At 39.1% G+C, this 27,399-nt stretch overlaps 1 protein-coding gene across 3 annotated transcripts in view; it reads left to right on the top strand.

Annotated features, from left to right (window-relative positions):
* LOC127661723 (protein jagged-1b) overlaps window positions 1-27,399 on the top strand; it is an 85,126-nt gene that overhangs the window by 51,185 nt on the left and 6,542 nt on the right. For all 3 annotated transcript variants that reach the window (XM_052152565.1, XM_052152564.1, XM_052152563.1), the window contains 7 exons: window positions 6,461-6,518; window positions 16,456-16,710; window positions 17,272-17,332; window positions 17,498-17,628; window positions 20,650-20,769; window positions 21,542-21,655; window positions 22,783-22,896. In XM_052152565.1, coding sequence (XP_052008525.1) covers window positions 6,461-6,518; window positions 16,456-16,710; window positions 17,272-17,332; window positions 17,498-17,628; window positions 20,650-20,769; window positions 21,542-21,655; window positions 22,783-22,896 — 853 coding nt within the window. The remainder of the gene's footprint in view (window positions 1-6,460; window positions 6,519-16,455; window positions 16,711-17,271; window positions 17,333-17,497; window positions 17,629-20,649; window positions 20,770-21,541; window positions 21,656-22,782; window positions 22,897-27,399) is intronic.

Raw genomic sequence — 27,399 nt, 5'->3', positions numbered from 1 at the left:
CTTTTAAAATTATTTTAAATCACTTATTTGATTGAAACTAGTTAATGCTTGTGTTATTTTACTGTAAATTTGGAGGAGTTTAAATAAAATAATAATGCACAGTGATATTGTATTGATTTAATAAATGCACTGTTCATTTGTTTATTTTAATTATTAATAATAAGATGTTTAAATATTAACTTTAACATTTTCATAAAGAGTTTCGCATTTCTTTTCAGTTTGCATTCTGAAAGCAGTTAGTTATGCAAAATCATGTGTATTTCTGATTAGGTGCAAGTGATGTTTAATAACATCAGCCTTTGTGCGACAGCAGCAGCTCCTTTGGTGTGGATAGATGATGCAGAAGTGCGTTACGAATTACCAATACTTCAACCCTCCGAAGCTCTCACTCTGGAGAGTAAACTCTCTGAAGGGATTAGAGCATAGAGATGAACCCTTCAGAATGGAACGCACCCTATCTGTAAGTTTAGTCAGAAAACAGTGTGTGGGGCATTTGGACGTGTTTGGAATTTTCCGATGTATATACTAAAATGATATACTAAAAAATTTAATATGGAGTATTTATGAAATCTGGGAAAGATAATTTTGCATTGTCAGTGAAAAAAACATCTGCTTATGTTTCTAGTATTCTTGCTTTGATGAAAAACCAGGGGACCCCCCCAAAGTTAAATTCTTTGGTCCCTCAGCCCCACCTCAATTCGAACACTGTATATGACCCCACAAATACCATTATACGTGAATATGTTGATTATTCAGTACAATGGTACATATCTGTGTACCATGAGATTTCCAACCTAATACCAACATCGACTTTATAGACTTAAAACAATTTTGTTTGGATAGGTTTTGTAAGGTTATGATCCATTGTGTCCTGTATTACTTGCTTAAAAGAGATACCATTAAAATTCTTGTCAAAATACATTACACATGTTTGATAACGATAGTGATTCATGAGTCATTAATCAAAACGTAAAGACGTCAAAGATGTAAAACTTACATGACAGATACATTTACTAGAACAGAAATGACAGTAGTTCATCCAGAGCCAAATGTGTGGTAAACCGGGTGAGCTGTAATGTAGCAGATTTCTGAACTTGACCTTTTACAGGAGACACTCGTACACCCTTCCTGCATGTGTGTGTGTTTGTGTAACTGGCTCACCTATGTGTTTGTGTGTATGCCTGTATATGCCCTTGGCACAGCCACAGGTCCGTTGGCCTCCTCAGTGGTGTTGTAGTCTGATAGAGAGAGAGAGAAAGACAGAATAGAGGAAAGAAAATGGGAAATACAGTTCTGGATGTAGGCCAGCACTGATGTAATGGGTGTGTATGAGTGTGGTTTTGTTTTAGAGAGCTTCACATCCTAACCTCTCTGTTCTTTGCCTCATCTCTTCCCCCAGGATGTCCCAGAGCCAAAACACAGACTGTGAGCTGAGATATCAGCGGCTCCCTAAACCCACTCATTCACATACACACAACAGTCATTACACACAACACTTTAGATATACTAAGCTACACATGGCTTGATGGGCTTAACATGAATCAGCCTCCCTCAAGTAAACATTTATTAGATCTACATGCTGTTTATCCAAAAAAAAAAAAAAAATCCCATCAGGAATGCAGTCATAAGGATTTTTTGGGACATCTGACTGTTGTATTAAACAGTTTTTTAATTTATTGTACTTTAAAATATTGCCTCTAAAATCATATATTTGAGGTACAGATGTGGTCTGTTTAAAGCAAATTGGTGCCTTTTAAGCTATGGTATAAAATAAGTCAGCCTGACTTAAACGTGATTTTGAAACTGTTTATAATGTCTTATGCTGATTTTCTAATTTAACAATAAGAAACAAGAGGTCATGCAATATTGTAAATATAGTCACAAGCTGTTGTGAAGCAAAACGCACAAGTGTATTTGAGTTGTAACAATATTCACAATACTGCACAGCCTTGAGGGCGTTTTTGCTTTTGTAAAACAGTTTTACCTCTAATCCTTCTAAATAAAATAAAAAGTAAATTAGTATTTTAAAATGTAATCCATTTTAATGAATAAAAGAAACATTGTAATTAAAATAAATAACAGATTTTGGTGTTTTGCATTTTATGAGATCTGCTCCTACAAAAAAAAGGACCCAAAAGTTCCATGGAACTACCACACATTTTTACTATTTGGGTATATGTCTGTTTTTATCAACATCAAGAATATGAATGTACAGTAAATAACAAATTTAATATCAGTGCCCACTCCAGTGCCATTGGAATTTCTGTTTGATGGATAGAAAATAGAGAGGTAGAGATATGTTTTGATAATGGAGATAGTATCGTCTCTGTGGCTATTTACTGCTGAATAGGAGCTTCAAATCCTCCTAGGTTTTCAGTGTGAGGTGTATGTGTGCTTATGAGGGTGCCAAGAACAGAGTGAGTGTTCTGGTTTATCTCATTGCAGAGGGTTGAGTGAGGGCTCTTGGGTCTGAGAGGGGTCCACTGTAGGTGGACATTTTAGTTTGTGTGTCTGTGAAATTTGCCTTTGTTCTGTTTGTTTATTTAAGGTTGTGGGTGCTGTGAATGCTTCAAGCTTTTTAGGGCACTGAGTGCATGCTGTGTGTGTGTGTGCAAGTATGAGTGTGTGAAGAGGTAAAAGAAAGAGTTTGCATCTCAGGTTGTTATTTTTCACAGTGCTGTTGAGTTGTGGAGAGCTTTAGCTGATTTTAGTGACCAAGCGTATGTGTTAGTGTTTGTACTTTTACAACAATTATCAAGTGTAAATGTGGTGTTGTCGTTGTCTCTGTAGGGGCCAATGGGGTAAACATGTCTGTTTACATTGTGTAATGACTCCTAGCTCATTATATGAAACATTTATTAGGTGTTTAGCATTGGTGGCACATATCTCAAGTGTAGTGAGATACAATATTTATATTGTAATTGGTGCAGAACATTTCACTTTCTAGCACAAGTGTGCATTTTTCTTTATAACAGCAATTATTTATATAATAAATCCATTAGTTTTATACTTGCAAAGGACATGGAGTCTTGAAATGATGTTGACTATTAGTTGGTAACAATTACAATCTATAAATGAGTTACTTATCAAACTTTACAATGTTTGACCTTATCAGACTAGCAATCGTTATGTGTAATGTAAACTAACGTTGCCTAACTTTAGTAACATCAATTATTTTAAAACAGTGTTTCCAATAAGTCAAAACAACAGCATAAGGGATGGATGGCACTTACATGACATACAAGTGCCACATGACATGTTTTCGGATATCCGTCTTTTCCTTTCTTTTGTTATTTATTTGTTCATTCACTCTGATAAGATATCCTGTATCCTTGTGTACACCGGTGTCTCGTACCACATTTGTCCGCGCAGAGCAGAGTCGAAGCACAATTACATCATTACCAAAAAATGTTCTTCCACAGACACATGTAGTTTTATAAAAGTTTGGAATGCTGATTTTGCTCTTATGGAAAGAAATTGGTAAAATGACTATTACAATTTGAAAAAAAAAAGAATATTCAGAACGTCTTAAACTACTTCAAAGAGTTCTCATCAAAAAAATCCTCCATGTGCAGCAATGACAGCTTTGCAGATCCTTGGTATTCTAGCTGTCAGTTTGTCCAGATACTCAGGTGACATTTCACTCCACACTTCCTGTAGCACTTGCCATAGATGTGGCTGTCTTGTTAGGCACTTCTCACGCACCTTACAGTCTAGCTGATCCCACAAAAGCTCAATTGGGTTAAGATCCATAACACTCTTTTCCAATTATCTGTGTTTCTTTGCCCGCTCTAACCTTTTCTTTTAGTTTTCCTGTTTAAAAAGTGGCGTTTTCTTTTTAATTCTTCCGATAAGGCCTGCACCTCTGAGTCTTCTCTTTACTATTGTACATGAAACTGGTGTTGAGCTGGTAGAATTCAATGAAGCTCTCAGCTGATGACATGTGAGGCATCCAGGTGGATGCTGCACACTGGTGGTGGTTGAGGAGATTCCGAGTGCCTAGAAAAGCGCTATATAAATGCAAGGAATTATTGTTATTATTATTATTATCTATTTCTGAAACTAGAGACTCTGATGTACAATCCTCTGGTTTAGTTGTACATCTGGGCCTTCCACATCTCTTTCTGTCCTTGTTAAAGCCAGTTGTCCTTTGTCTTTGAAGACTGTAGACAAAAGACTTTGGATGAATTCTTTAATTTTTTTTGCCAGTTTCAAGCATTGTATAGCCATCATTCCTCAAAACAATCATTGACTGATGGATTTCTTGAGAAAGATTTTATTATTTTATTTATTTTTTTCATTTTTAACTGATTTTGAACTTAACACATGCCAGACTATTGCATACTGTGGCAACTCAAAAACAAACACATAGGCAATGTTTAGCTTCATTTAACAAACAAAATAGCTTTCAAATGTGTTTGATATAATAGCAAGTGATTTTCTAGTACCAATTTAGCATGATTAATCAAGGATAAGGTTTTGGAGTGATGGCTGCTGGAAATGGGGCCTGTCCAGATTTAATAAAAATGACTTTTTTCAAATAGTGATGGTGTGGTTTTTTACATCAGTAATGCCCTGACTAAACTTTGTGATCAGTTGAATGCCACTTTGGTGAATTAAAGTACCAATTTCCTTCCAAAACAAATCGGTACATTATTCAAAAATTTTGGCAGCCAGTATACACACACATATATATATATATATATATATATATATATATATATATATATATATATATATATATATTAAAACATTCATATAATATTCACCTTCAAATGATTACAAAATCATTTCACTCTATTTTGTTGCCCCCTGCTGGACTTTTCACTGGAGAAATGCAGCCAAATGTGTAATGAAGCATGTAATTTTGGTTTGCAAACATTTAGCCAATGGCACGGAAATTTAATGATATCAGACTTTCTAATCTACTTTGTTTATGTGCTTTGGTTTGAGATACCCATTAGGCTTTTTAGTCACATTAAGTCATTCTTCTTCATCTCATGTCCATTTCCCAGTCAGTCATTCAATCACTGAAACATTTTCTTTCATTATGCTCCCTCTCTCCTGTCCTCTCCTCTCCTCTCCTCTCCTCTCCTCTCCTCTCCTCTCCTCTCCTCTCCTCTCCTCTCTTCTCTTCTCTTCTCTTCTCTTCTCTTCTCTTCTCTTCTCTTCTCTTCTCTTCTCTTCTCTTCTCTTCTCTTCTCTTCTCTTCTCTTCTCTTCTCTTCTCTTCCCTTCCCTTCCCTTCCCTTCCCTTCTCTTCTCTGTAGTGGGCACTTATGAGACAGGCGTGACTGCACATCCAAACTGCTTTTTAGAGTGTCGTTATCCAGAACACAGCAGCTGTGTCATTTGCATGGCAAGGTTTGGACCTCTCTCACTGGAGAATGCAAGTGTGGCTTTAAATTATTCATTTTAGGGGACACAGAGAGGAAGAAGAAAATTATCCTCTTTCTCTCTTGGTCAATCTATCTTTTTCTACTCATTCTGTGCTCTTACAGATTTGTTAGCTCCCCTTTAAATCAAGTTGAAATGTTGTGGTCCGCTTGCTCAATACCGCAATCTTTTAAGTCTACTCTATTTGTTTAAGTTCTCAGGGCTGTCTGTAGATGACTGTCTGACTGCAGACACACTTGGTCTCTGTGGTAGTGCCAATCGATGGTGACATTTTTCAGTTTCCTGGGTTGTTTGTTGTTTTCAAATTGCCACAATCTGTTCCCCCATTGGAGTTTAGAGAAATATCAGAATAATAGCTCAAACCAGCAGATTTAAAAGCAGATTTCAGACCAGTACACATGAAGAGCACATCACAAACAGCCATGATGGATAATTACTTGAAGTGGTGCTTGCTAAAGAAAATATTGCTATTGCTTATTCTGTAGTATTAATCTTCAGTGCATAAATCTGCATTGTTTATGCTACAGACATGAATGATACCCTCAAATCATGCTGCTTGCTGAGGACAGGAGAGTTGCGTAAAAATAAAATTTGTACTTATGCAATCTGACATTGTCACCTGGTGGATGATAAAATGGGTGCAAAAAAATCTAACTTATATTAACCCAAGCCATATAACAGAATGTCATAGGTACATTGGGGTGGGTTGGACACTTGGGCCTGCAAGCAGTGACCTTTCAACTACCCAGAACACCCTCGCAACCACATAGCAATGCATTAAGAAAACCTCCCCGAGCACTTTATCAAATGCATAGCAACCACCCAGAACAACCTATTAGCATGGTGGCAACCTTCACATGGTCAAGCACCACTCTCGATTTCTGAAAAAAAAAAAAAAAAAAAACATCTATTTGGTCTTTTCTGCTTTACATGAATTAGAAAAAATATAGACTACACTCAGTTATTTTATACTGTCTTTATACAGTATTTTTAGTTTATCTACTGAATAGTCATGTAGTTGATTTCACTTAACATACATTTCTTTGTTTGTGTCTTCTGTCTAGAAATCATTTTCTCTGGTGATTGATGCTTTGGACCATGACAATGAAACATCAGAGCCAGGTATGATGATGATGATGATGATGTTGTGTGTGTGTGTGTGTGTGTGTGTGTCTGTGTCTTAAATAAAATCCATGGATCATATGCTTCCTCACACAAACTATTTGTTGCAGTTTAATACTAAAGGGAAAATAGAAAGAAGGAAAATTCTCACACAACAAAAGACAATCCTTGTTTCCCCCTCATGCTTTCTCTTGGGGATTACAAGAGGTCTGAAAGATGCATAGGGTCACTCTCCATGACTCTTTCATTTCCTGTTGCTTTCTGATTTCTTTCTCCTCATAATTGCAGAAAAGCTCCTTGACTGAAAATGTTGCTGCATTTTACCCAAACACACACATAGACACTCACCGATTATGTTCTCACACAAGTTATGGTAGACTTTTTTATGAATAAATTCATAAATTACACACACATGCATGCTTATTAAAATAATACATTTTAATAATTTGGCTATTACCACTTTATATTTTAAAATAACAAAATGAGGAGAAACATAATGACAAACCACAGACTGATATAGTGCTTACTAATAGATGAGGTAATCATCACATGTAGTACACTGGAAAATGACTGCTGTCATGTTCAATACCTAAATCCAAACCAAGACTTTAAAGGAATAGTTAAAGTTAAAGGAATATGAACAGTTATTTACTCTGCTTTACCAGAATGTTATTCCAAACCTATATGACTTTTTTCTATGAAACACAAAAGGAGTTCCCTTTCAAAAAGCTACACTTATGATGCTGCGCTGAGTTAGCACTTTGGGAACAACTTTAGGTGTGACCAGCTGTGAATATGTGTGCAACACTTCAGTGAACATTGACTGGAATTTATAGCCTCTGGCGGTGACATCATTGGATGCACCTGTAGCAGGGCTATAAATAGATGCGTCACAGGTGCATCGTCAGATCTTTTGTCTTCAGATCACTCTGTGTGTATGTGCTTCATGAGCCCGTCAGAAACTGTGTGGTGCGAGCATTGCGATCTGCTCTCGGTCAAAATGCTCCACGCTCCTCTCGCATACTTCCGAGAGGCGGCGCCCACACTTCAATCGTGGGGCTCTCGTATGGATCTGGCTGAGGAACGAGAGACGGGTACGTCCCTATCGCTCGCTCTCTCCCCAGACCCAGCTGGTCCTTCCCGTGATCCTGAAGCGCGCTCCGGTGCCTCTTCGGTTCATGAGGGGGACCTTGAATCTCTTGAGTCTGCGAAAAGTTACCCACCTCCGAGCATTCCGGGCATGATAGTAAATCATCGGAGGAATTACTCGAGGTGATTACTCGTGCGGTGGCCAGGCTTCAATTAGACTGGCCACGCGAACAAGAGACCCCCAAACGCTCCAAGTTGGTCTAAATACTAGGTCTCATGGCGTCTGCGTCCACGGTGATCCCTTTGGGCCTTCTGCACATGAGACCGTTTCAGTTGTGGCTAAAAGCCAGGGGATTTCATCCAAGGACCAGTCCCCTAAGGCAAATAAGGGTTACGCGTTGCGCGCTTCCTTCCCTTTCTGTGTGGTTCAGACCCCGGTTTCTTACCCTGGGTCCCACTCTGGGGCACATCAACAGCCTTGAGTTGATGGTGGTATTTCTGGCCCTGAAATACTTCCTCCAGCATTTGATAGGCTGCCATGTCCTGGTGTGGGTCTCCTACATAAATCATCAAGGAGGTCTACGTTCACGTCAGCTGAATACTCTGGCATGTTGGATTCTCCTTTGGGCCCAGGGCAAGCTCCTGTCACTCAGGTCAGTTTATAACCCTGGATGTCTGAATGTGGGAGCAGATTTACTGTCCAGACAGAAAATACTGATCGGGGAGTGGAAACTCCACCCCGAGGTAGTGGAACAAATCTGGGTGAGATTTTACAGGGCAGAAGTGGACCTCTTCGCGTCTCAACAGACAGCACAATGTCCCCTCTACTTCTCTCTGAGTAACCTAACCCCCTGGGTCTGGACGCGATGCGCATACATGGCCCAGAATGCATCTGTATGCGTTTCCCCCAGTTTCTCTGCTCCCGGGAGTCTTGACCAGAGTTTGCCAGCAAGGGTCCTGCCTCTTACTGATAGCGCCACGCTAGCCGAACAGGGTATGGTTCTCGGAGATAATGTCTCTCCTCAATGGCTCGCCATAGCCAATTCCGGACAGGAAAGACCTTCTGTCTCAGGCACATGGGACAATATTTAATCCCTGGTCCAAGCTGTGGAACCTTCATGTCTGGCCCCTGAAGGGTACCAACTGAGGGACACTGGGTATTCACCTGAGGTAGAGCGAGACCATTTTAAGTGCTAGGGCTCCCTCTACCAGAAGAATCTACGCCAATAAATGGGGTGTCTTTGAAAGATGGTGCAGTGCACATAATGCAGATCCAGTTAACTGCCAGATTGCTTCAGTTCTGGACTCTCTGCAGGAAAAATTGTCAGCAGGCATATGCCCCGCAACTCTCAGGGTCTATGCAGCCACCATTTCGGCTTGCCATGCCTTGATGGACGGGGTGCCGTTGGGGAGACATCCTCTACTCGCTCACTTCATTCATGGAGCTATACGACTGAGGCCTCCTACTAGGACCAGGACCCCTTCATGGGACTTAGTAATAGTCCTTGAGGGTCTGGTTGAGACCCCCTTCGAACCTCTAGAGTCAGCGTCTGATAAACTTCTGACTCTCAAGATGTTTTTTCTTATGGCGATTACCTCTCTAAAGAGAATTGGGAATCTACAGGCTATGTCTGTCTTGCCAGCCTGCTTAGATTTTGCCCCAGGAATGGCTAAAGCAATTTTGCACCCTCATCCTGACTACCTGCCTAAGGTGCCTTTCTCTATCTTACATCCGGTCACTCTCGAAGCCTTCTGCTCCCCGCCGTTTACAACGACGGAGCAGGAAAGACTTCACAGACTTTGTCCAGTCCGTGCATTTCAGACTTATGTCCACCGCACTAGCCAGTGGCGTGAGGGCAACTATTCGTTTGCCATGGGGGCCGCCACCAAGCAGAATATGTCGCATTGGGTGAGGGACGCTATTGCCTATAGGGATAGTTCACCCCAAAATGGAAATTCTCTCATCATTTACTCACCCACAGGCCATACCATTTTGATTTTTTTTCTTCTGCAGAACACAAAGATTTTTAGAATAATATTTCAGCTCTGTTTCAGCTTCGCACCCAAAACTGATTGGAGCACTTCAGAAGACATTGATTAAACTACTGGAGTCTTATGGATTTCTCTTATGATGCTTTTATGTGATAAAATTTGGACTTTCAGAGTTCTGGCCACCATTCACTTACAGAGCTAAAATATTCTTCTAAATATTAGGGATGTGCACGAATAGTCGAATACTCAAGTTTTCATTCTGCAATAGTTATTCGAATAGTAAAAATACTATTCTAATTTCGCAAAGGTTTGCTTTGCTGGCCAAATATACAGTGAGATGCATGTTAAATCTTGAACATACAAACTAAACCTGGCAGTTATAACAGAATGCACTGGGTGGCGCTGTTGAGTGTGGACACAAGTTGATCACATTTGTTGAGCAAACGGTTGTGTCAGCACGTTCTGATGGACACCAAAAAATCGGGTTATTGCGAGAATGTGGCTTACTGTGAGAAAGCTGGGTACCTGTTTACATGTACTGGATAAGCAGTGTACACTTTACTCTTGTATATGTGCAGCTCATCAGAAAGCAGCATCCCATAGCAACGTAATCCCTGCAACGCTTCTGTAAACAACAAACATGGCATCTGAGAAAGACTATGCTAGCTGGGGTAAGGGATATTACATCATTTAAACTGGTGTGTATAAATGAGTATAGTTTACAGAGCACGTGGATATGCTTGTTTTTCTCAACAAAAACATGAGATACAATATAAACATGATAACTATTATATGGCGAGTGATTATATTCGTCCTCTACATTAACTGCCTCAGTCTACTTCATTAGCGGTTCTTTTCCTTCGCTTTGCGTGAGCTTAAATGCTTTCATTCTATACTTTTTTTTCATGCATTGCTTGTTTAAATATTTTCAACAACAATAAAAAAAAACACACAGGACATGATATAAGCTTGTTTTGGATATAATTAGAAGCTTGATTTTTTTTTAATGAACCTTTATGACTAAAATATAATTTTACAACATCTCTTTCTCACTAATTACCTTCATTTAAATAATAGAATATTCAAATATTCCTTTTTATGAGCTTAAATATTAGAATACCAAATTATTGATGAATGCCCCATCCCTACTAAAAAGCTTTGTGTTCTGCCAAAGAAAACAAATCATACATATTTGTGATGGCACGAGGGTGAGTAAATGATGAGATCATTTTCATTTTTGGGTGAACTCTCCCATTAATAGGGATGTACCAATACCACTTTTTCTATTTTGATCCGATTCCAATATCTGAAATCTCAATATCGACCGAGACCGATTTCGATCAAATACCAGTGTTTTTTTTTGCATAATCAGTTTAGAATATCTTCTATCTTCTTGTGTGGAACTAATTTGAGGTACTCTTTTATATGTAAAGAAACTCAAACCTCTAACCACACATTATTACATCATAAAAGTATTGCCTATTAAGAAAAACTTCATTGTTAGCTAGTCAGCAAAATTAACAGTAATTCCAGATTAAGTTTTCAGTAGAAAAGAAGTATTACTGTATATACTGTCATGCAGCTATAACTTTAAAACCCTCTTGCTTTTATTTTGACACTCTGAATTTGCCAGGAAGTCCTGTACGTGTCTGTATGTAGGCTAGTTCAAAGTAGTTTATTTTGCTTCTTATTGAAATTCTTGAAAAATGCACCTCCGGTGCCATTCTAAATGCATATTATAAGTGAACCGAACTATTGAGCATCTACATCTGAGATGTAGCGTTCAAATATTGTGCACCGCTTTGAAGTCTGATAATAGTCACGAGTGCATCCCCAGCCTGCGCTTGCTTATGTGTGTGTTTGTATGTGTGTGTTAACAGAGCATTGCCATTCACTAATTCACTTGGGCTGCGCATGCATACTATATATTTACTTATTAAACACAGTCTTTTGCCATGTGGCTTTGAATAAAATGCACGAGTCATAACGACTAATTTAGTGGTGTTTTAATGGTTCTTTTATGTCATTTTTGGAGCATGACAGAAATGAATATGACTAGCACACAGGATTTGGATCAGGCTCGTCGGACCGATAACCAAATTATGTAAAAACGTCAGCATTGAGGCCGATACCAATCCAGGTTGCATTAATAGAGACAAAAAGCTACACAATCAGATTGCAGTTTTGTAAAATGATTTGAATCAGGAATGATTCAGAAACAAGGGGAGAATTTTTGAAGAATGTTTTTTGCATACATCAACAGTTCCCAGTGTCCATGGCTCTCAAATGAAACATTACTAATAATTAAAAAAACAAACACACTATCCTAAAGTGCTAATAAAGTAGTCCATATGACTCTATATTCCATGTCTTTTTAGTAGCTTTACTGCCGTGGTCACTATGAACTTTAGTTGCATGGAAAAGACATGCATAAAGGTTCTTAAAAACTTCTCCTTTAAAATGATTACATTTCTTGAAAAAATAACAATGTACAGGTTTGGAACATCAAGAGGGTAAATGAGTAAATAATGCCAACACTGCATAATTCCTTGAAGTTTTGAGACCCAGGTATCAGCATTACAGATCTGATATGCAGTTTCTGTTTTCCAACACTGTTTCTCACTTTTATCTTCATTCTTATTTCATTTCTTCCAACCTCTTTTCTGAATTCCACCTGGAAATCCAACTTCATTTTCTCATGTTTCTTTTCTCAATCTCTCTGTGTCTTTCTTCTTTTTTATCTCTCATTGTCACTGCCCTCTAGCTCCTGCCATGTCTTTTCATTTACTTTATCCTTCCCTTCTCTTATTCATTAGATTAGAGCCTGTCTCCAATGAGGTGAGGCTTAGCTGGGCTGAGTCGAGATTTAGAGAGCTATTTTTCCTGCCAGCTCTGGCTTATAACACAGCCATGTACTGTATCTGAGTCTCATATAGCTTCAACAGTCTTTAAAAGTGTCCGTCCTGATCCATTTTGCTATTGAGAAAGAGTGTGTGTGTGTGTGTGGGAGAGAATGATTGAGACAGTGACAAGGACACAAAAGTTCTAAACCTGTAGGCCTATAATTTCCTTTCTTCTGTGGAGTTGTTAGGCAGAATGTGCAAGCGTCTCTTTTTTTATACAATTAAAGTAGTAGTAGTGGTTATTTTTACTGTCAAGCCTCAAAAAGGACAAAAACACACTTAAATGTCTTCTGAAGCCATTCGATAGCCATTTGAATTCTCTTACCCTGGATCTGCCCTCCACATCTACACCCATGGCCAAAAGTATTGGCAATGACATACATTTTGTGTTTCGCAAATTTTTCTGCTTCAGTTGTTGTGGTGTTGATTCACATTGTTTCTAGATTGTTGTGCAGAGTGATCAGATGCATTTTAAATAATTGCAAAAATCTTAATTGCCCAAAAAATGAACTATTACAAAAACCCAAATTTCACTGTTTTATGGTCCTGGCACAAAATGACCAGCTAACATAATTTCACTAATCATATCAGCAGCACCTGGTAAAGTGTGAATGAGTACTAGTCGGGTGAAATCCCTCATTCTGATTGGATTATAAGAGCAGACTGTTTGCTATAAAAGGAGAGGGAAGTAGTGCTTCCAATCATTGTGTTCTTGTTAGTGATGGTTACCTCTAAAGAAAGATGTGCAGTCATCATCGCATTGCATCAAAATGGCCTCACATGCAGGGAAATTGCTGCAAACAACATTGCACCTGAAAGAACTGTTTACTTGATCATCAAGAACTTCAAGGAGATATGTTCAACTGCAGTGAAGAAGGCTTCAGGACGTCCCAGAGTGTCCAGCAAGTGCCAGGACTAACTCCTGAGGTGTCCGCTACTGAATCGTGTCACCACCAGTGCTTGCTCAATATTGGCAACTGGTTGGTGTGAGTGCATCTGCACGCACAGTGAGGTGAAGACTTTTGGGTCTGGTGTCAAGAAGGGCAGCAAAGAAGCCACTTCTCTCCAAGAAAAACATCAAGGACAGACTGAAATTCTGCAGGAAGTACAAGTATTGGACAGGAGAAGACTGGTGTAAAGATATTTTGTCTGAAGCCCCCTTCCAACTGTTTGGGACATCTGGAAAATCGATAGTCTGGAGAAGAAAAGGTGAATGCTACCATGAGTCCTGTGTCGTGCCAACAGTGAAGCATCCTGAGACCATCCATGTGTGGGGTTGCTTTTAATCCAAGGGAGTGGTACTCTCACAATTCTGCCCAAAAACACTGCCATGAATAAAGAATGGTGTCAAAACGTCCTGCAAGAGCAACTTCTCGAAACGATCTAGGAGCAATTTGGTGATGATCCGTGCATTTTCCAGCATGATACAGCACCATGTCACAAGGCAAGAGTGATAATGAAGTGGCTCGGAAATCATTGCATTGAAATTTTGGATCCGTGGCCAGGCAACTCCCCGGATATTAATCCAGTTGAGAACCTGTGGTCAATCATCAAAAGGTGAGTGGACAAACAGAAGCCCACAAATTGTGATCAAATCCGAGCACTAATAAGGCAAGAATGGATCGCCATCAGTCAGGATTTGGCCCAGAAGCTGATATCCAGCATGCCAGAGCAAATTGCAGAGGTTATGAAGAACAAGGATCAACACTGAAAATATTGACTCCTTGCATAAATTAAATGTTTTTGCCCAAAAAAAGCCTTAAAAAATGAGTGAAACGTTTATCATGTTTTCCAGTATACCAGAGAAACATGTGAAAAAATTATCTACAAATACTGAAGCAGCAAACTTTGCAAAACACAAAATTGATGTCACTGCCAATACTTTTGGTCACGGCTGTAATATCATTAATTCAAAGGACCAGGAATGATATTGAGTGTTTAATTACTGTTTATGCCTTTGATGTATATACATTGTTATAGTTATCTTACACGTGTGAGATTACACACATATCATGTGCATGAACATGTCAGTGATAAACAGTGTTCATGCTCCTCTACATACAGTAAATGCAGCTCTGCTATAGTATTACCATCTCCCTGACTATTGTAGAATTATGTATAAATGGACCACTAACTGTGATTATGCTGCAGTCCATTAACAGAAGATGAGACCATGACGAGCAGATCTGTGTGTGTGAATTTTGTGTGTGCTTTTGGGTGTAGTAATGAGTTTATATTTATTGAGTGTGTGTGGTTGTTAGGATTACTTATCTGTGTTTGAACACCTTCACTCTTCCCTGTTTTCATTCCTTTGTTTTTGAGCCCAGATGATCTCATTTATTAGACATGAGGCCTTCAACCATTCTCAGGCCAAGGCAGTCTGACACAGCTGGTCGCCTGTGCACGTGAAATACCTGCCCGCTCCTCTGTCAGCAGAACACGTACACGGCTCAGTGCATGGCGTGATTTAAATTGGACCCCTAGTGTCGCTTCTCCAACACAACGTCGAGAGAGCGACAGACTGGGAATGTCTAGGTTACGTATGTAACCTCCGTTCCCTGATGGAGGGAACGAGACATTGTGTCCTCCCGGCCACGTCGCTGAGCCGAGCCACTGTAGTGTCCGGACCATTTCCAGCTCCTCAGAAAAATCCTGAATGAACTCCTAGTATTTCCTCACCTTTATACCCGTATGTCCGGGTGCGGGGTATGCAAATACTGTCTGCCAACTTCTCATTGCCCTTTTTTCATAGATCAGAGGCATATTCGGCGCTCGAGAGAGACCCCTAGTGTTGCTTCTCCGAAACAACGTCTCGTTCCCTCCATCAGGGAACGGAGGTTACATACGTAACCTAGACGTTTTCTTTCTTTCTTTATTACTTTCTTTTTCTTTCTTTCTTTCGTATTTATTGCTTTCTTTCTTTCTTGCTTTCTTTGTTCTTTCTTTTTTGCTTTCTTTTTCTTGCTTTCTTTACTACTTTCTTTTTATTTATTTCTTGCTTTTTTCTTTCATTAATTTCTTTGTTGTTTCTTGCTTGCTTTCTTTGTTGTTTCTTTTTTGATTTCCTTTTCTTGCTTTCTTTTCTACTTTGTTTTTATTTATTTCTTGCTTTCTTTTCTACTTTGTTTTTATTGCTTTCTTTCAGTTTTCTTGCTTTATTACTTTTTTCATTTCTTTGTTTCTTTTATTGCTTTCTTTCCATCATTATTTCTTCATATTTTCTCTCTTTATTGGTTTCTTTCTTTCTTTCTTTACTTTTTTCTTTCTTGCTTTCATTCTTCCTGTCTTTCTTGGTTTCTTGCTTTCTATCTGTATTTCTTTTTTTCATTCTTTTTTCTTTCTTTCTTGCTTTATTTTGTTCTTGCTTTCTTTCATGATTTCTTTCTTTTCTATTTCTTGGTTGCTTTGATTCTTTCTTGCTTTCGTTCTTTCTTTCTTTTAACAGCAAACTGAAGTGCTCTGTGAGAGATAATGCACTGTAAACAGGATGAGACAGATGAGACAGGCCAACAGTCTCCCTGAAAAACCTTGTCTCTCGCAGCAGTTCTGTAGACCTGTCCAATAGAACACACCAGGGATTAAAGCGAGAGAAAGAAGATAGGACAACTTCAATGTTGTCCTATCACCCCTCAGAGTTGGCTGTGAACCTCAGTATGCTGCCGTCATAGATGTGTCTATCTCTGCTCAGTGTTATACTTTATGCTCTGTCACTCTTATTTGCAAAAATTTTCAGTAAAGCTGCTTTGAAACTGCATGTATTGTGAAAAGTGCTAAGCAAAGAAAAATTACTTGACTTGATATTTTTTTTAATTTTATTTCCTCTTAAATGTCCAAGGTTTGGATGATTCAAATAGAATGGTTCAGTTGAGTTAACTGCACCATTCAAAATATATGAGGCTGCGAATAAAATAATGTTATTTTATTATTTTAAATTTCTTTGTCACCCCATTCAGGTCGGGATGAATTAGTAGAACGAGTGTTGCTATCCTCCATGCTGAATCCAGGGGAACAGTGGCAGCCCTTCCGCCACCACGGCCATGCGTTCACTCTCGAATACCGCCTGCGCTTTCGCTGTGATACCAATTACTATGGCCCACTCTGCAACAAGCTCTGCCGTGCACGAGACGACTTTTTCGGCCATTTCGACTGTGACCCTTCTGGTAGCAAGGTGTGTAATGAGGGCTGGACTGGACCAGAGTGCAGACAAGGTGAGTGGCTCCAGCACATTTTCTTTAGATGCTTCTGCTTCTAAAGTACTAACCTTGTGGACTTGTAGGTCGAGATTTTCATGTACTTTATGAAAGAATGCATAATGTAAATGAAGCCAAACACATGACCTCATGACCTACTGGCCATAGATGATTAAACTAATAGCTGAAAATTATAATTCCCTTATGCTGCCTCAAACTTGTATGACTTTCTTCTGCGGAACACAAATGCAGTTATTTTTTAATGGATATATGATGTGTTTATGTCCATATAATGCAAGTCAGTGGGATCGAAAACATTCAAGCTCAAAAAAGGACATAAAAGGCAGTAAAACAAAACCACCTCATATATACTTTTAAAAAAAATAGTGTTTTGCCGAAGAAAGAATGTCTTACAAGTATGAGAAGGCGTAAGAGTGAAGAGTTTTTAGGTGAACTATACCATTTTGATAGAGTATTGTTATCATTATTCCTGTCTCTGGTCAGCCAAACAGATCATCTGTGCTATTCACATCATCATTTATCTAAAGCAATGCTGTCTGTGTATGTACCTATGTATAGCGGCGTGCAAGCAGGGATGTCATCTGGACCATGGCTCATGCCATCTACCAGGAGAGTGCAAGTGAGTCAGAGCAAGAAGACTGTTAGAGAAATATCAAGCAACCTCTGTACATGCTCAACAGAGCACTGAAGCATGGCAGATTCAATACCTGTTTACTTTTGTTTGTGTATTTTGCACACGTCTTTATGTCTATTCATTTATAATTCCCTCTCTCACTGTCTGTAGGTGTCATTATGGCTGGAAGGGGGATCTGTGCGATGAGTGTGAGACATTTCCTGGGTGTGATCATGGCACTTGCACTGAACCCTGGAAGTGTGTATGTGACACAAATTGGGGCGGCCTGCTCTGTGACAAAGGTGAGATGACAGCTCCAACAAGACAAAATGTGTATGTGTGAGTGTATGCCTGCAAACAAGCAAATGTGTACTTTTCAGGTTTTCACAGTCCCAGAAAACCTGTAAAGATCAGGAAATTATAAAATTGTGATTTCAAGGCCTAGATATAGTCTGTCTGACTATCTATCTGATTGGGTTGTCTGATTATTTACTATCTAGTAAAAATTCTTACTGAAACTGAAAACGGTGTAGAAAAGTCATGGGAGCCCTGGTATTAGGAGTGACCAGCTGTGAATATGTGTGTAACACATCAGTGAAATTGACTGGAATTTATAGCCTCTGCTGGTGACATCATCAGGATGCGCCGGTACCAGGGGCTATAAATAGATGTGCCACAGGAGCATCGTCAGGTATTTTGTCTGAAGAGCAGTCCCGGGGCATCCTCGGTGTGGCAATGAAGCGCAGCATCTCGTTATGCTCTTTAAGGGAACAAGGGTTACAGTTAAGTAACCTGAGACGTTCCCTATCAAAAGCTACACTTTGATGCTGCGCTGATTTAGCGCTTTGGGAACAAGAATACCCACGCACTGCGGATGTCTGGACCCCTTACAGTTATGTAGTTTGTGCTCACAAGAACGTGAGAGGTCTCAGACATGAGCTTGTGATGTTGACTCAAGGACGTAAAAGCCCGGATTGGCATGAACATCCAAACTATAAACTCTTATGAATGTACGCGGAGAGGACCAGCCTGCCACATTATAAACATGCTGTAGAAGGACACCTCCAGTCAAAGCTTTAGAGGAAGCGATCCCCCTGGTAGAATGAGCCCTGATACCTACTGGCGAAGCTTGACAGTGCGCCTCATAGGCCAGGGCAATAGCAACCCTCACCCAATGTGATATTGTTTGTTTGGTGTCCTTAGGACTAACTCCCAAAACACCAGAGGTGGTGGGAATGGAGAGGTTTCGTGGGGGTATCGGGAAGGTGCAGGTGGATGTTTCATGCGCCCCATATCGAGGGGGGCTACCTCCACAAGGCTGGGTGCAAGACTGTCGGGACTTTCTCTTTCTGGAGATAATGATCCTGAGGTCTTGCTTTGGAGGCTGCTGAGGGTGACGAACTGGTCCCCAGTACTTACGAGTGGGAGCGCGGTCCGCCACATTTTGTTTATGAGCCTCCCTTCTGGAAGGGGCGGGGCTGGGTGGCCGGCGGCCCCTCCCCCTTAGTGCGGCGAGGAAGGAATTGCCCGAAGGCTTCCTCATGACCCTTCGCCTCCTGAAACCTAGTGATGACAGTGTTCATCGAGTCACTGAACAGGCCAGAAGGTGAAACCGGGGCATCAAGAAAGTACATTTTGTCCTTATCGCTGATGCCCGAAAGGTTCAACCATAAATGTCTCTCCATGCTGACCAAAGCAGCCATCGACCGGCCAAAACAAAGCTGGTGTGTGTCCGCTTCAGCCATATGGCGTAAACAATAATTCCTTGCTTATTGCTCATGTTAAGGAAGAAAGAAAGGTTTTCTGCACACTGCCTAACAAATCTAACTCCTATCAGAAGAAAGTAGAAAGTTTTGACAGGCTTGAGAAGCACAACACACACAGAATGGTCTGAAGACAAAAGACCTGATGATGCTCCTGTGGCGAATCCATTTATTGCCCCTGGTACCGGTGCATCATGATGATGTCACCAGCAGAGGCTATAAATTCCAGTCAAATTTCACTGACGTGTTGCACACATATTCACATCTGGTCACTCCTAAAAGACGTTCCCAAATCGCTAAATCAACGCAGCTTCAAAGTGTAGCTTTTGATAGGGAACCTTAGATTGTAGCTTGAACTCTGTCTCACACACACACACACACACACACACACACACGTTCCTAAACCTAGTGAGCACCACATTTTAAGGCATTATAGGAGTGCTGTTCCAAAAGATGCAGTTGGCATTTAAATTATGCTGCCTCATAAGAGACCATATAATGGGCAACATGGCATGTATCCTTCATGAAGAATGCAGTCCTAGAATGCATTGCAATGGACTTACATTATTGAAAAGCTTACAAGTACTAGAGAAAATAATACTTTGATATAAGTTTCTTATAAAGTTGGTTAACCCTTTAAGATCTGAAGGTGTTTTTAAAGATTTTCTGTTTAAGTGGCATGCCCAAAATAAAGGTTTATTGCTCTCCAAAAAACAAAAATTAAACAAACAGTCAATTGTTTGATATCATTTTAAACTAGTGGAGAGAAAAAATGAAAAGAAGAAAAAAACTTGAGCCAAAAATTAGCGATTTTCTGTTAAGATAGTCTGTGGCAGGATAGTCTGAATCAACAAATAAGAGATTGTCCCTTTATGCATTACAAGCTGTTTTCCATATATCTGATGCTATCAATGCATTTGGAGGTAATTTAAATGAATAATAATTAATTTAATAATTTACATTTTTATAATTATTAAAAATCAATTCTAATTATTTGTATGTGTGTTTGTGTAGGTGCACTGTTGGCTTTACTTAATTTTTTCGCTATAGGTTGGAAGACTGTTTGTGTTTCTTGTTTTTTGGAACAAGGACAAAATTAAATAATGACAAATTTACATCGGTTTTATCCTTACCGTTAGTTTTCAAATGTTTCTGAGACAACATTTAACGCCATTTGAAACCATATTTTTGCTTCCATAATCTGATGCAGTTCTGGGTGAAATTGCATATTTAATGATAAATGTTGTTAGACAGGACTTGATTTTATCCATCTGGAACTGTTTGAATTGTGAAAATGGTTGTCTTGGTGACATTAGACAGATAAGAAATTTGTTATCGAGGGCAGAGCAAGTTGTAACATTTTGATGAATAAGAACAAACATTTCATCCTTTGATGAATACTATTATTAAAAATCTTTGATTACTCTCTGATATTCTTGGATTAATTGCTTCTGCTTGTATTATTCTCATTTGTAAGTCAATTTAGGATCAAATTGTTTGCTAAATGAATACATTTAAATTTTCCTAATTGCTTTTTGTCTGTCTCTCTCTCATATTTAGATCTGAATTATTGTGGTACCCATCAGCCCTGCAAGAACAGTGGTACTTGTACCAACACTGAACCAAATGAGTACTTGTGTATTTGCAAGGAGGGTTTCCGTGGCCGCAACTGTGACATTGGTGAGCCTATAAGTCTATAAAACACAACTATAAAGTATGTCAGACAAGTCAGCCTATTACAACAAACCCTAAAAGATGTGCTGAATTACAACCTTTTTGATTCTAATGTTTTGGGATTTTGCTGTATTATTGATACATTAATAGGGACAGCAGGGAAAATCAGTTGGCTGATTTCTGGACCAACAGAGCTTTGGATGTTGGAGCTTTGCATGTTATTTGTGCTTTCAGTCCCTATTTTTCTTTGTGTCACCCAGCTTGAGTTTAAATTCATTATCAATTATATCCTTGTCACCTCTATAATCTTAAATTTACCCTGTGTTAATGGGTGATTTCTGATGTGTCTCTGTGAGGTGTTGATGGCTAGAGATACATTTACATCACAGATGCTTTGATGTTTGATTCCTCAAACCAAGAGTTACAGTTGAGATCATACGTTTACATACAGAATCAGCAAGTTGTTTATTTATTTAAGAATAAGGATCATAAAAATAGTTTTTTCATTCAGTACTGTCCTGATGAAACTATTTTACATACAGATACAGTGGTTACCAGGGAGGTGCAATGTGGCTACTAAGTTGTTCTGAGTGGTTGTTAGCATGTGCTATGCAGATGTTATGGTGTCCTGGGTGGTTACTTACAGGCCCAGGTCAAAAGAGCTCACCCCCAAGTCTTTATGATTATTCTGGTCTCTTGATATGATTTGGGGACCTCCTTCAATATAAGTATGTCTAAGCGATATACAGACATTATCTCTTAATCTTTGTCCCCACAGTGGAGCATGCCTGTCTCTCCTCTCCATGTGAGAATGGTGGAACGTGTAATGAAGACCCGACAGGATTCAGCTGTGTATGTGCACAGGGTTGGACAGGACCCACCTGTACTGCCGGTACTTGCAGTAATACATATATGCACACACCTGCTTTGACTGCAATCAGCAGCAATCAAATGCAGCTGCTATTTCCTGTTCTGCTGCAGACAATTTCAGTCAGGAATACACCAAGATACACAATCAGCAGCCACACACACACATCTAGGATGCACAGCTGATGTAATATGATTTTGAGAGATAAGATTTGAGTAGCTCCTCAGGAATGAAGAAACTGACTGACTGTAGTGACCAGGGTCATATTTTCAGATGGTTTTTCAAACGTGTGATAACTAAAGTGTGTTCAGTGTGCTGATACATTTAGGCTCAGATCAAAGCTGGAAATTCTCTTAAAGCCACCTTTTAAAGCATTTACGCTAATAATAGGTGTGTTTGATGTTAAGATAGAAGTCAGTCCCCACTATGTTTGAATAACAGCTCAGGCATTTTTTATTCACTGATGTTTGAATAGATTCTAGCACATGACACTAAAGGACAGTATAGACTCTGGAGCAATAAGACACACAGAAAATGTTCTCAAAGATTGTATTTACTGTAATTGAACAGAGTCTTCAGACGTCACCAGATATTTTGCCCTTTGAGAAGACCAAAGGTTTATGTAGTCATATAACAGAAATTTCCCCACAAAAATGTGCATCAGGCATTTTTAACTTTACCTTTGAGTTAGCTTAAATTTCAAATAAGGTATGAAGAGAATAAATTGGCCTACAGGGAGGAGATATCTCTTCTCTGTCTTACTCTGTATCTCTCTTTCTGTTTGATTTATCTGTGTTTGTTCAGGATCCACAGGGTGAGTGTAGGAATAAAAAAGCAGCCTCAGGAACAAAATCTGCAGTATGAAAACCCATAACTATAACTTGCTATTCATCCATGTCATAACACAACCTCCAGCATTTATACACACACATACACACACACACAGGACTTATCACATTAATTACCTTGTCCTGACCCTCATGCCTACAGATGCAGATACTACACACACCAAAATGATAGATAGATAGATAGATAGATAGATAGATAGATAGATAGATAGATAGATAGATAGATAGATAGTATTTGACTCAGTTTAATGGCAATTAATTCACAATGATGATTCTGAGAACCCATTTTTTTCTTCCCTGCAGCAGTGTTATTGTGTGACTCCAGTCCATGTGGGCGTGGAGCTACGTGTAAAGAGACTCCACAAGGCTTCCTGTGTCTGTGTCCTCCATTCTGGTCTGGCAGGACCTGCCAGCTTGGTAAACACTCTACCTTCACCTGTCCTAAGCTGTCCATACATGTCCACACTTGCCTAACTTAGCCTTACCCTGATACACATTCACAACCACACCTGACGAAACCTGCCTCTACCTGTTTAAACTTGTTTTAAACTGTCCTTACCTGTCTGTAACATGAACACCTGTTCTCACTTGTTTCATCTCATCTCATACTCAGAGGGTACGTGGACTTGCCCTGCATCAAGGGATTTACTCTACGAAACCATAAAAAATAATACAGAAGGCAGGGGACTGGCATCGTGTTTAGCATTGTGTTCAAAGGCTCAGCTTTCTGTTGGAAGCAAACACAAGCAATGGTTTAGGAGCACAGTTTTCTGTCCTGTGTTAACATATTTCTTTATGAAACAGGCAGTTTGGGTGGGACATTTCAAAGAGATCGCTTTTACCTAGTAAACCATAATTTGCTACTTGCTAGTCAGATGAAGGTGGTACTAGGGGGAAGGACATTCTCATTCTACAAAGCATTTGAATGGACAAATATCTGTTGTCATCAATCTTTTTGGTCCGTTCTCCAGGAAGGGAAAGACTGTTTATTTTTGATGCAATTACAGTACAAGTGAGTTTTGTGAAATTTTAGGAGTACACTAAAATATAGATGGCCTCAAAGCTAGTAGATATTGAATAAAAGCAATTTTTTTTAAATAAAAATCCAGTTTTGATTTGGGGGTTGGGTTCTTTAAAAATTCCATATCAGCACAAGCCACATTGAAATTGTTATTCATCATACCTCTGCATCACTGTTCCACAAACAATTATCTGTTAACCTAGATCAGTCAATTTCATGCTACAATGTGCAGTATATTTAATTGCTGAATCAAAATTACGTGTGGCTGGATCTGCCGCTAATGTTGTTGACTGGTGGGAGAGTCTTTCTCACACTCCATTGCCCCCTGAGGCTTAAATCAGCTCTAACTCTGTGGAGTGTATCAGTCTGTCTGGACGGCTGACTGCTCTCTCAAATGCACTCATGTGTCACAGTGACGCCTCAGAAAACAGCTGCTAGCATCAGCACAAAGAGATCTCTCATTGAGGGTGAGATGTGTGTTTTAATCAAAACAGACACGACAATTGTGGATAGAAGTAATATATTTTATTTATTTTTTTATTATTTTTTTATACAAGGAATTAAGTATTTTACCAGTAATTTAAAAGCAAGAGATTTTGAATTTAAAGCAGTACTATGTAACTTTGTGCTCTCTAGTGACATCTGTTTTTGAAACTTAAAATTGCAAGCAATTTGCAGAAGAACACTAAAAGTGATTCCTGTTTCTGCTCTTCTGGTGAATGAATCTCATGATTTTAGCTTTGCCTTTGTGTGATCATGACTGGAGATATTCAGAGCAGACAATTACATGCTATTTTTGTGTTGATATAATACTATACGATTAAACATTTAAAACTGAAATATTACTTGCTTTTATGAAAATAAACAACACTCGTATTCACATATTTTGAATTAATTAACTTTACACAATTAGCACTTTTCCGACACTACACTCAAAGCTCGTTTCTATTAAGAACAGGAGACTCAATCACTACCAGTATATTTTAATATATGTTTTCTAGTGTTTTATCTACTATTAATGTTTTGTACTACACTTATCAAATTATGAGGTGATATGGCTGATACAAGTTCAATGGAAGACTTTATCATTTTTATATTAAATTGTACAGCCTCAGTTAATAATGCAAGTGAACCGTAATACTAAAATATTTTGTCTATAAATGCATACAATAGCACAGTAAACTAAAAACATAAAATGAGGATTCAGTAATGATGGGGATAAAAAAGTTGAAGTTTACATACACTTAGGTTTAAGTCATTAAAACAAATGTTTTAACCATTCCACAGATCTCATATTAGCACACTATAGTTTTGGCAAGTCATTTAGGACATCTACTTTGTGCATGACACAAGTCATTTTCAAACAATTGTTTACAGACAGATTGTTACCTTACAGACATTTAATTGACTATATCACAATTCCAGTGGGTCAGAAGTTTACATACACTAAGTTAACTGTGCCTTAAAGCAGCTTGGAAAATTCTAGGAAATTACATTTAGCCAATTAGCTTCTGATAGTGGGTGTACTGAACTGGTAGTGTACCTATGGATGTATTTTAAGACCTACCGTCAAACTCCGTGCCTATTTGCTTGAAATTATGGGAAAATCACAAGAAAAAAGCCCAGACCTCAGAAAAACAATTGTGGACCTCCACAAGTCTGGTTCATCTTTGGGAGCAATTTCCAAACACCTGAAGGTACCACGTTCATCTGTACAAACAACAGTATGCAATTTTTAACACCATGGGACCAGGTAGCCATCATTCCGCTCAGGATGGAGACACATTCTGTCCCTTAGAGATGAACATAGTTTGGTGCAAAAAGTGCAAATCAATCTCAGAACAACAGCAAAGGACCTTGTGATGTTGCTGAAGGAAACAGGTAGACAAGTATCTATATCCACAAATGAGTCCTATATAGACATAGCCTGAAAGGCTGCTCAGCAAGAAGATGCCACTGCTCCAAAGCTGCCATAAAAAAGCCAGACTATAGTTTGCAAGTGCACATGGGACAAAGATCTTACTTTTTGGGGAAATGTCCTGTGGTCTGATGAAACAAAAATTGAACTGTTTGGCCATAACCATTGTTATGTCTGGGGGAAAAAGGGTGATGCTTGCTAACCGAAGAACACCATCCCAACCGTGAAGCTTGGGGGTGGCAGCATCATATTGTGGGTGTGCATTGCTGCAGGAGGAACTGGTGCACTTCACAAAATAGATGGCATCATGAGCAAAGAAAATTATGTGGATATATTGAAGCAACATCTCAAGACATTCTAAATGAATAATTAAAAAAAACAGGAACTTAATTATTTTTCTGACTCAAACATGCATACCTATGCCAATGTGAATGGTACACTGTGCTAAGTTACTTTTGCAGTGTTTCCTGCTACCATTTGGTGGCACTGCAACACTGCTATTGAATCTGCACCATGAAACATAGTTCTCTATAGAATCATTTTTGCATGCATATTGTATTGATGAAGTGTTATACTATGGTGCATAGTGACTACCATTGTAGTCTGATTCCTGAACAAAAGACTCTTATTAGTTTTTTCATTTGAATCTACAGCACGAAACTTACACTGCAACCAGTGCAGTCAGATTTCTGAACAAATGGCTCTAATGAGTCAGTTCAATTTAAATTTAACCAAGAACAGTTACTTTGTTTTTTTTAGATACTTAAAAGGTGCACTCAGTAATATTTTCCTAATTTTAAAGTTTTACATCTAAAGAAATGTATTGTAATTTTGAAACATATATATAATATCATGAGCACTCACATGAGATGAAGACTCCAGTGATATCAGTAACCTTATAAAATCTGTTGTATTATACTTGGAGAGAGTCCCCTCATGGGGCTACCATGTTAAAATTACATGACCAGTCGAATACATTTACATTTATGCATTTGGCAGACGCTTTTATCCAAAGCGACTTACAGTGCACTTATTACAGGGACAATCCCCCCAGAGCAACCTGGACTTAAATGCCTTGCTCAAGGACACAATAGTGGTGGCTGTGGGGATCGAACCAGCGACCTTCTGATTACCAGTTATTTGCGTTAGACCACTACGCCACCACCACTCTGATCTCATCATTTACTCACCCTCATGCATCCCATATATGTATGACTTTCTGTCTTCTGCTGAACATAAAATTAAGATATTTGAAGAATATTTTAGCTCTGTGGGCCCTCACAATGCAAGTGAATAGGTACCAACATTTTGAAGCTCCAGAAGGCAGCAATACAATACATACAGAACAACACTTAAGTCCCTTTTTTCTATCAATTCTACTCCCGCAAGGTGTCAGTGTCCAAGTTTAAGATGAATTAAAAAAAAAAAATACTTGGTGCAACTTTAAGACTTACACTCACCTAAAGGATTATTAGGAACACCTGTTCAATTTCTCATTAATGCAATTATCTAATAAACCAATCACATGGCAGTTGCTTCAATGCATTTAGGGGTGTGGTCCTGGTCAAGACAATCTCCTGAACTCCAAACTGAATCTCAGAATGGGAAAGAAAGGTGATTTAAGCAATTTTGAGCGTGGCATGGTTGTTGGTGCCAGACGGGCCAGTCTGAGTATTTCACAATCTGCTCAGTTACTGGGATTTTCACGCACAACCATTTCTAGGGTTTACAAAGAATGGTGTGAAAAGGGAAAAACATCCAGTATGCGGCAGTCCTATGGGCGAAAATGCCTTGTTGATGCTAGAGGTCAGAGGAGAATGGGCCGACTGATTCAAGCTGATAGAAGAGCAACTTTGCCTGAAATAACCACTTGTTACAACCGAGGTATGCAGCAAAGCATTTGTGAAGCCACAACACGCACAACCTTGAGGCGGATGGGCTACAACAGCAGAAGACCCCACCGGGTACCACTCATCTCCAC

Source organism: Xyrauchen texanus, chromosome 21, assembly GCF_025860055.1.
Source record: "Xyrauchen texanus isolate HMW12.3.18 chromosome 21, RBS_HiC_50CHRs, whole genome shotgun sequence".
In the NCBI taxonomy this organism is placed as follows: domain Eukaryota; kingdom Metazoa; phylum Chordata; class Actinopteri; order Cypriniformes; family Catostomidae; genus Xyrauchen; species Xyrauchen texanus.
Note: the sequence above shows the minus strand (reverse complement) of the source record. Positions and strands in the feature narration are given on the sequence as shown.